At 38.2% G+C, this 10711-nt stretch overlaps 1 protein-coding gene across 1 annotated transcript; it reads left to right on the plus strand.

Moving 5' to 3' along the window:
* The first annotated feature begins 2308 nt into the window (after window positions 1–2308).
* Window positions 2309–5408, plus strand: LOC145784473 (U6 snRNA-associated Sm-like protein LSm3). The gene is made up of 2 exons (XM_082596294.1): window positions 2309–2530; window positions 4565–5408. The coding sequence occupies exons 1-2, from the start codon at window positions 2362–2364 to the stop codon at window positions 4711–4713; spliced, it is 318 nt and encodes a 105-aa protein (XP_082452420.1). The 5' UTR covers window positions 2309–2361; the 3' UTR covers window positions 4714–5408.
* Window positions 5409–10711: the final 5303 nt, after the last annotated feature.

Here is a 10711-nt window from a genome sequence, read left to right on the forward strand (position 1 = left end):
TGTCAAAAAATTTATATTTGAACTGATCAAAAATTGCAAGTCTTCGCTAGTGTACTTCAATGTTAAAAGTATTTTTTTTTTTTACTATTTTTATGATTGGTGTAGTTTGTTTGGGCAACCTGTTGTCAAGGTGGCCCAGATTCAAATCCGAGTAAGTTTGTAAGCTATTTGCACTCAGTTTGAGGTGAATGTAAAGGGGTGCAAACCTAGTTTGTACCCTGAACAGTTCGTACCCTGAAAAGATCGAGAGAAAAAATTCAAAAAAGTCGAAGTCGCTGTTCGGAGTTTCCGTAAACAAACAAACTGAAAAGATCGAGAGAAAAATAGAACAAAACCGAAATCGCTGATTGCACTTTCTGTTTTTCCGCAGTTTCCGCAAACATTTTAAAAGTTTTCGGTAATGATCTTGAGAGTTTTTGTTTGTTTGCGGAAACTGCAATCAGCGACTTGGCTTTGTGCTATTTTTTCTCTCAATCTTTTCAGAGGAAAAATTTAAAAAAGTTTGCGGAAACTGCGATCAGCAACCGGCTTTTTTAAATTTTTTCTCTCTATCTTTTCAGGGTACAAACTGAGGGTACAAATTAGGTTGCATCCCATGTAAAGCCTATGACAAACTATACTTCAGGTTTTAGACATTTTTTTTAAAAACCTTGGCTGTTTTTCTTCCTGCCTTAAAGTGCGGTAGACCAGAAAAATGTAGTGTGCAGCAACTTGTTTCTTGTTTGCACAGTGCACACTTTAGTGAAGCTGCTAATAATGCTTTTAAATCAAATTCTGTTGGCAAAATAACAACGGTACAAAATTTTCGTTTTTACTGAAAGTCACAAACCAGCTGCAAATCAAATAAGTAAAACCAGTTAGAACAAAGTAACTGCACAAGTAGGCTAACCGTCTGCAGCTATCCATTTGAATACCTATTGCTCATTCAAGAAAACACAACATTCAAAAAAAACAACCAATTTTATTTAGTAACCAGCAGAATTTAGCAGATAACCATGACATGTTCTACACATTAACAATAAACATGGCCACTTTCTTTTTTGTTGATTTTGTGAAAGTTTCACCTTTTTTTCCCATGCAATAAATTTTGGAATAGTTTCTTCAAATTTTACTAGTCATGTTTTGTGATGATTGTCACATTTTAGCACCTTGTCCAGTTCAAACTTTCCAAATAAAAAAAAATGTGGCTATTTTTTTATGCGAGTTGCCTTGGCTGCGATCGAAAAGTATTGCTTCATTCAGATGTTACCAGAGTTTGAATTAAAGGTTAGAGTAAAGGTGAAGTTTTTGAAGTAAAAGTTTTTCTTTGTTTAGGACTTCACGGTTTTCCAAATCATAAGCTATTGTTTTCAACAGCTTTAAACTTAGGCTGTGGCTATATTTACACTATATAGTGTAACAATAGCATCAATAGTGTTGCCAGATAAGGAATTCTGCTTTAATTTGAGAAAAGTTTAAAGCTATTGAAAACAAAAACTTGTATTTTGGAAACTTTTTTCAGTTTTGGGGAGATCAAAACCCTAATCTTATTCCTAACTCTAACCCTTCCTAACTTTAATCCTAACTCTGGCAACACCTAATTGTGGAAAAATAGCCACTTCCTTAAACTTATCACAAATAGTGTAGAATTTCTATCTGGTAAAATGTTTATTGGGAAAATAGCGAGTCTCCTACAAGTCAGCAGTAAAACTGAGCAAGTGGCAACTGAGTTAGCAACATTTGAGCAAGTGGCTGGATTTGGCAAATGATAAAACTGAGCAAGCTGAAGCAAAATCAGTTTAATAAGCAAATGTCCGATCTAAGCACAGAAATCTTATTTGTTGTCTTGGCAGTAGCTGAAATGTACTTGCTGAGTGGTTTGATGACCAAAAATAGCCACAGCCAGAAAAAAATAATAGGATGTAATATTGGGCTATCTAACAACACCAATTTGTCCAAATTGCGAGAAAAGCAGACAAACTGTTAATTTGATTTTAGACTGTCCATCGACCACTGGTACCCGGTGATTTCAACACAGTTTACCAATGTACAAATATATTTAAAAACTGGCTAAAAGACAACTCGCTTCAAGTGTGAAAAAGCTAAACAAAACTGCGACGATACAATTTTTAGCATTAAGTAAACAACTGGCCTATTTATTTTGCAGTTAAAAATATTACTTCATAAAATTTCATAAGCTTTTCCTTCAAATTTGTTTAAATCTTTTGCTTAATTTTTCATTATATACATGAAGTTTTTAGTTATGCATTTCAATTATGAATTCCCATTTTGTAAATGTTAATCATTATTTTTATTCTTTGCAGGCTATTTGTATCGCATAGTGTTTGCACACTGCACAGGCTTACTATTTATTAGCTTACAATGGCAGATGAAGAAGATTTGCAACCAGCTCCTCCCATTCAGGCAGTGGAAGAGCCTTTGGACTTGATTCGGTTGAGTCTGGATGAACGTGTTTATGTCAAAATGAGGAACGACAGAGAGTTACGTGGTCGCTTGCATGCCTATGACCAACATCTTAATATGGTGCTAGGTATGTGTGATGTCTATTGACTATTTAAAGCAGCCTTCTCCTGTTTTGCTTCACTTGTTATGGAATGTTATAATACAAATATTTTGCATATTAAAAAGGGGTCTGCTACTATTCGGCGAGTCCAATTCAGCTAGTCCAATTCAGCTAGTCCGATTCGGCAAGTGTCCTATTCGGCGAGAGCCCTTTTCGGCGAGTTCCCTATTTGGCGATTTTTTGAATTTTTTTTTTAAAATTTATCGGGTACCGTAGCCTAATTATCATTGCCGCTTTTACATCGTTTTAACGTCGCTAAACGTTGAAGTAAGACTCTAACCCCAACCCTAACCCCCAACTCTTACCCCTAACACTTACCCTAACCTCTAACCCCAACCCCTAACCCTAAAACAGCAATGATAGGCTACAGTACCTGATATATATTTTTTTAAAAAAGTAAAAAAATCACCGAATAAGGAACGGAACTCGCCGAAAAGGGCTCTCGTCGAATAGAGCACTCGCCGAATCGGACTAGCCGAATCGGACTAGCTGAATTGGACTCGCCGAATCGGGCCATTCCAATTAAAAAGATATTAAAAATCAACTTAACCTTATACGGTATATAAGTAAACATAATCAGTCAGGTTTGGAAATTTTATAATTTAGGAATGTGGAAACTTGTGTAATTATACAACTTTCTGAACCTGACTGATTTTACTTACTTATTATTTTTAATCATTCGGTTGCATCCTAAATGAAAGATCTTTGTATAACTTTTTATCTTCAATAACATCGATGAACTAGAACAAAGGTTGAGAGACATCAACTAGTATTTCTTTAAATATATATATACCCTTAATTGTGTTAATAATTGCATAATTGTGAGATGTTGCAAAGCAGAGTGCTTGTTCATCTTTCAATTATATAATATATACAGTAAACAAACTAATAAAGATAATAACTACACTGAAGTTAACAGTTGGTATCAACGGTGATACACACGCAAAAGTAAACAGCTATAATATCAGTATGAGCAGGCAAAAACATAATATCAGTATGAGCAGGCAAAAACATAATATCAGTATGAGCAGGCAAAAACATAAAACCCATAAAGGCAGTACCAAAAATTTCTTATCAAACTAAAGCAATACTCGAGTTGTTTTATGTCTTTTTATATTTGAAGTTGCTACACACAACATGCTAACTTGATGTAATTTGGACTCGTTGTACAGTTTTCTTGAATAAGCAATACTTGTATGCATTAATTATACAGTGACTGCTGGTATGTCCAAGGATAACAGTGTAATTGGACAGTAGTGTTAGTAAAGTAACAATAACAGTTAGCCAACAATAACAGTTGGCTACACAATAGCAACAATTAACTTAGATTTGTCGGTTGCATTGCCGAGTGGTGAGAGCCCTGGAAGGACGTTTGAAAGGGCGCCGGTTCGACACCGCTCAAGAGCATGCGTCTGTGGTAGGATACTTAAAGACATGCCTGAAGGTGGACACGAAGATTGGCTTCCTTGCCTTCCGTCCACTTAGGGAACGTTCAAATATTACGTAACGCCTTCGAGGGGGAGGGGGGGGGGGGTTATGTAAAGCGTTACGTTTGCGTCACATCAGGGGGGAGGGGGTTCAAGCAAAACGTTACGTAACGCTGTCGATTACGGAATGGTAGTTTTTTGTGCTGAATTCGTAGTGAAAAAGCGTTACATGGGGAGGGGGATTGAAAAAAGCGTTACGTTGGCGTTACATGGGGGAGGGGGGGTCAAAAATTCGGAAAAAAAGCGTTACGTAATATTTGAACGTTCCCTTAATCTAAATCTTTAACCACCGGGTGTAAGCCTGGAAACGACAATAAATAATAAACTTAGACTTTTAATATTTTTAGCTAACATTGTTAACTGTTAATGCCATGGTTGTCTCTTACAGAGCATGAGTGTGATGTAAACAAGTGAGATGACACAATGTTTCAATTTTAATCACTACAAAACGAACAGCAGGTGTGAAGTAATTGTCACTACTAATTTATGTTGATTCCCGGCATTCTATTTTCAGGAGACGTAGAAGAAACTGTAACAGCGGTGGAAATAGACGAAGAAACATACGAAGAAATATATAAACAAACCAAACGGACCATCCCAATGTTGTTCATTAGGGGAGATGGGGTGATATTGGTTTCGCCCCCCTTGCGTGCTGGGGCGTAGCATGATGTTGCAATTACAGGAGTGACCTTCCTGCATTGGTGACGTTTGACATCTCCAACAATGAAGTCGGCCAATGCCGAATGAACTTGTTTGTCAATGCGATGGATGGACTAGACTCTTGCTTGGATGAATCTGTTCAATTAAGAAAAATCCTTATTGTTTTGCAACTGCCCTATCGTGTGCCACGTCAACGTGGATTGTCATTGTATTATGACGTTCATCGTTTATCTGATGAAGTAAAATTTCTCTTCACAAATACAGATACGAACGATCTGTAGTCTAATGTTGCGGGTTCGCTGTAGTAGTAGCGGTTTGCACTAGTCAGTTAGTCAGTCATGTGCAACGACGATCAAATGACACCCAAAAGCTAGTGCAAAACGCCACTACCACAGCGACCCCCCAGCATCAGGCTGAAACAGGTCGTTTGCATCTACATTAGTAAAGTAAGCAATGATCAAGCAAAAAGCGAAACTCAAGGTTTGTGAAACAATTTGTTCTCTATAAGTGGAGCTACCGATTTTCTCCATGCAGAAATTGTTTTCGCTGTCGAGATAAAAAGACACTTAAAGCAGCGGCTTGTTGCTTGTTTTTATACATTGGAAGTGTTTGGCCAAAGCAAGTATGGTTTTGAATGTTAAGCAACTTTTGTGGTCTCCTGCGTGTCACATGATTACAACGTACGTAACATTTTTGTACTTTCTGTGTAACCTTTCGAGTTTAGTTTTCCGTTGAAACTGTAGCCTACTTGAAACCGAAATCGAAGGTCCATTTTGCCTCATTCCACCCCGATACAGAGATGTTAGATCAGACGACACCTAGTGGAGAGCGGCTAAGTTTTCATCTTTTTATTTAAAACCAGACAAACTTCCCATTGAGGTAAAGAGAGTTTTGCTTGAGCTTTTACATCATTATTAAGAAATGTCCGAGCATAAATGCTTCGTGACACTTCCACGCTTCATTTCGAGTTAACATGGCTGCAGTTGCCAGTTTACGTCGATCGATAGTTTCTTATTTATTTTATTCAGTCAACAATGCTGCGGCACAGCATTGCGGGCAAACCGAATGAATCATTCTCGACCTGCCTTTGTTTGCTTGAGGTTGGGGCTCAAGATCACGCGGCGCTAATTCGATTCTCGGGGCCTGCACTTGAGCAACGCATTTTAAGGACTGCTCTCCATTCAGAGGCATCTAATGGATGGAATAAGTCTCCGGCAACAATCGGAAACTTCACTCTGTCAGTCTCGGTAACCGACCTGCGTCAAAAGTCTTTCAAGGCTTTGTCAGTCCGAGGATAAAGATTCAGAACCAACCAGGTCAGGCATTGCGCAAGTATTTGACGCTCACCGGATGAAGAGATTGTTGTGTTGCCAGATGTACAACAAAAATGCCAGGCAGGGGGTCTCGATAAATCGCAAAGTTATCGAGCTGAGGCCTTTTTTGGGATTCTTAAAAGAAAAGCATCAGTCACTAAAACCGAAATGTGAGAAAATGTATAGGCGAAAATAAACGTCTTTCTGTTGTTGCCTTGAAAAACAAAGGTTATATAAAGTCAATGATAAACGATATAGGTTCTTTAGGCTACTTTGTTTAATTATAACACCAAAATAGTGAAGGCGAACCAAGCAACGTCCATTCTCCTTCAGGATGCACATATCACCAACAGTGCTGTTCTAAAGATTCCCCAAGCTCATACGGAGCAGTGGCGCGCTACTGGTTTTGTAGCGTTACATTTCTTTCAGTCGTACTCCAGCTACTTTCCAATTTAAGGTTTAACAAAAATGACTCGATTTTGGAGATTTTTATGGTAACAATGCGTAAAAAAATCAAAGCAGAAATCATTCGACTATATAATTGTAGGCTACATCAATGACTTGTAGCTTATATAGGCTACTTTGCCCATTGACCACAGCTAAGTTTTAATAAGGCCGCTTCAAATAAAACTTTAGGAAAACATCCCTGCTCCTCTTCCAACACAAATTCTGAGTTAACGTGATAGCCTGCTACCCAAAGCCTATAACACAAATTAACTCAAAAGTGCAGAAATTTTTGTCAATTTTCGCAGCACGTAGCCTAATTGTTTGTGACTCAGACTTACATTCCCGCTAGTTCAAAAATTGCAGAAAAAGTTTTTATTTCTGTTGTGTATTTTGGTTTGTTTTCGTTTAAAAAGCAAAGTATCTTGCTTCCGTTCCCCTTAGGTCTTTTCTTTTGCGTTTTTGTTAATCAGCGCTTCTCTTTTTGTTTCACAATAGATAGGACTGGGTGCACGCCTTTTTGATGGTAGGCTATAGTTTCATTCTTGCGATTTTGAATACAAGTAAAAAACTTTTGTTGAATGAGTTAAAAACACAACAGAGTTATTTCCTTCTACAAGACAACAGAATTATACAGAACTTATTTAATTTAACTAAAATATAAAGTTGCTGAACAAAACTCCACATACTCTCCCCCAGTGGCGTACGCAGGATTTTCTCAAGGGGGGGGGGGCATTGAGAGTAGCGTAGCTAGGAATTTTGAAAAGGGGGTTTTTGACGACTGACGGGCGAAGCCCGTCGGCGCTTTCTCTTAAGAGGACACCCAGCGGCGGGGGGTCTGAGGAGCCTCCCCCAAAAAAATTTGAAAAATTACTTTGAATTTGGTGCATTCTGAGAGCATTTTCAGCAAAAATGTGGGTATGAATATTCCTGTAAAATGGTGCTGTCAGGTGGCATAGCAAAAGGATAAGATCATGTTTTCTTCGGCATTTTTCAAAAATAAAGCTAAGTCTCAATGTTTTCTTGTTGTTAATTCCTGGCTGAGATGTTTGAATGTTTGGTATTGGCAAAACTCGCTCTTTTAATGCAGTTTTGTTTAAAATTAGGCAAGTTTTTTTTAGACTGAAAGCATCATTCCCAAGCATAAAGAGACTGGAAGCATCATTCTCAATATCGTGACGTCACACGCGTGCCAAAGTGGGGTTGTAACCCCCCATCCCCCCCCCTTTGGCTACGCCACTGGCCATTGATATCCCAGACGTCTTCATGATATCCCAGTATGGTTTTAGTTTAGACTTTATCCATTTCTCTCTCACTAATCACTATAATAGGCTTACAGAACACTATGCTACATTAGCATACCTAGGGTGGGGTAGGTGGATTGGGCCATGTATTTCGCATTGGCTTAGTCTATAAAACAACATTGTTACAGTGATTGCTTTGACAAAGCAATGCAAAGCATATTAAATGCCTTAATCTACGTCGTTAACTACTAAACCATTTTTAAGGGGGGGGGGGCATGGCCCAATGGCCCCCCCCCTGCGTACGCCACTGCTCTCCCCGTTAGCTCTGTAGTTACGCGCTCGGCTCAAGATCACGAGCCGCTGGTTCGACTCTCGGGGTGTGCGTTTGAGCAACGCATTTCAGGACTGCTCTCCATTCAGCGTCACCTATAGTGAATGGAGTAGGCTAATTCTTCGGCAACAAGACTTTAACAATCGGAAAACTTCACTCTGTCAATCTCGGTAACCGGCCCTGTGTCAAAAGTCTCTACAAGTATGCGAAACTACCAAGGCTTTGTCAGTCCGAGGATAAAGGTTAAAAACCAACCATACTCTCCACTCCTAAACTTTTCTGAAAAATGAAACTCTGAATTCAGACTTGGACAAGATGAGACACCCTGTTTGAGCCCTAGACCTTGTTCGAACAATAATAACTTAAATGATTTGGGAGCTCGTTGTGTAAAGCGGTTTGGCTGATTTATCTGAGGTTTATTGCCAGTATATTGTCCAAAAATTTTTAACACAAATATAAGACAGCACAAAAAAAATAAGTATGAAAATATGAACTATTTTAAACCACCCTTGATAAAACTTTATTTGATTTTTTCAAAATGCCCACAAATTTTACAGGACTTTTAATCCATCCTAGCAAATTTATGAGCGGAGTGAACTCTATGAAGAACGAAATAACGTTAAATCATCTGTTTGCCACTGAATTCCAAAGATTTTACAGTTTCTATTGCAAAGCAGGACATTAAATTTTTATCCGGTGAACCTCGCGTCGAGCCATGATTTGGGAAGCCCCCATTTTTGAAATCGAAATCTGATGGCTTGATGACAGCACGATAGTCACGTTCCAGGGGACATCCCCCATAGGCGCAACTGAATTGACGCATCTCGCGCGTGCACTGTAATGGTTTTGAAAGATCTTTTTTATAAAAGTTTTCGAGTAGTTTAGTAGGCCTAAACCGACCTAAGTTTTATAATTTAGAATTTTTCTGTCATTTTTTTAGCAACAAAATACAAATAAGACTATCCGAAGCATAGGTGTACGGGAAGCATATTTTTTGGGGGTGCAAAAGAATTCTTGCCCAAATATAATCAACTGGCCTAAACAAAAGTACTACACATGTAAGAAAAAGCAATAATATAGCCTTAAAAAACACAGCATGAGGCATCAACTGAAAAGCCTTCTACAAAGCCACTGGTATGATAAGTAGGGGAAGGCGGGGCAAGTTGAGCAGGTTTTTTGTTAAATCTATTTTTTTTTTATTTCACTAACTTTTTCGAAGACTCAAGTACAGTAGGCTATTGCATTTCGAAAACATGCTAATAAGCCAAGTTTTTAGACAAAAACTGGTTGGTTTTATTTATTATTTTGCACTGTATTCAAGTTTAAGTAACGATTGCACAACTTGCCCCGGATTATTTTTCCGGGGCATGTTGTGCAGCACCATGGGGTAAGCTGTGTAGCACATGGGGTAAGTTGAGCAACAACAATCGTTCGTTTTGACTAGGGGCAAGTTGAGCAACATATTACGGCCAGCAAAAGTACAGACAATTTAACAAATCAGCTATTTTTACATTCATTCACTAGTCATTTTTTACATTCATTCACGTGGAAGACTTTGAAACTATGTAAAAATGGCTAATAGGCTAGAACATTTGTAAATTAACAAAGGCGGTTTACAGGAACAGTTGCACAACTTGCCCCGTCATCAATTGCACAACTCACCCCATTCACACTTTTTTTTAAAGAACAAAAATTTCAAGAAAACTAACAAATGTACGAAAAAATTTTACCTGCGAAAATACAACTACATCATATGTCTACTGACCCCTACTGCTAAAGTTTGACTAGTTCTACTGTGCATCCAAAAAATCAAAATTTCGTTTGCATCCAAATTTAGATCCTAAGACCTAAACACCTTATATCGTTGATCAAGCCTAACCTGCCCAAAAAACTGATAACTGCGAATCACGTGCTTCAAAGGCATTATAGGTAAAATATAATAATGTCGTTAAAGATTCATTACGTTATTTATTTCCTTTCAAACGGGGACTTGCACAACTTGCCCCGGGCCCGTTGCACAACTTGCCCCGCCTTCCCCTACGGTATACCATTATGCAAATTTGCAAAACAACAAATTCATCAAAAGACAATTGAAGGGAGTAGGCTAATTGACACTACACTAACGAACCAGTAGAATGCAGTAGGCTACTACCGGTACATGGCTCTAAAACTGCAAACTGAACTAAAAAGTAGGCCTACTGATTAGTGGTAGTCTGGTGGTATAGGGCAGGCTACACAAATTTAAAAGAAGTATTTGTTTTGCCCACTTCAAATATAATCTACAATGCGATTGACATCCACTTTAATTGTTGTTGATCTTTCCAAGTGCAACAAAGCTAAGTTTGACAGTCGTGTTTGGCCCTTTGTTGATCTCAGATATGTCTTCAATCGTCGTAATCCGGAAAAAGACCTCTCAGCTGAATATGAAGTTGCAGGAACTGTTGCTAGAATTTTTGCTGCTTTGGAAAAGTGGGGCATAGTTTTATCTAATCCATTTGAAATTAGGAATTTTGTACATTGTACAGCTGTTTTGATTTCTCTGTTGCGAGTGAGTTGGTGAAAAAGTTGATATTCCGATTCCAGGAAATCCTGTCCCAAGGTGTAGAATTCAGATATCAACTTCAAGCTTTGTTGGTTGGCATTATTTGTATCTTCCGAAAATTCTCCTT

Source organism: Aplidium turbinatum, chromosome 15 (assembly GCF_918807975.1).
Source record: "Aplidium turbinatum chromosome 15, kaAplTurb1.1, whole genome shotgun sequence".
NCBI classification, from domain to species: domain Eukaryota; kingdom Metazoa; phylum Chordata; class Ascidiacea; order Aplousobranchia; family Polyclinidae; genus Aplidium; species Aplidium turbinatum.

Bases quoted from the DNA above. Each gene is read 5' to 3' on its own strand.
- LOC145784473 (XM_082596294.1), top strand. From the start codon at position 2,362: ATGGCAGATGAAGAAGATTTGCAACCAGCTCCTCCCATTCAGGCAGTG. The intron at 2,531-4,564 runs GTATGTGTGATG...TTCTATTTTCAG, and splicing joins ACATCTTAATATGGTGCTAG to GAGACGTAGAAGAAACTGTA.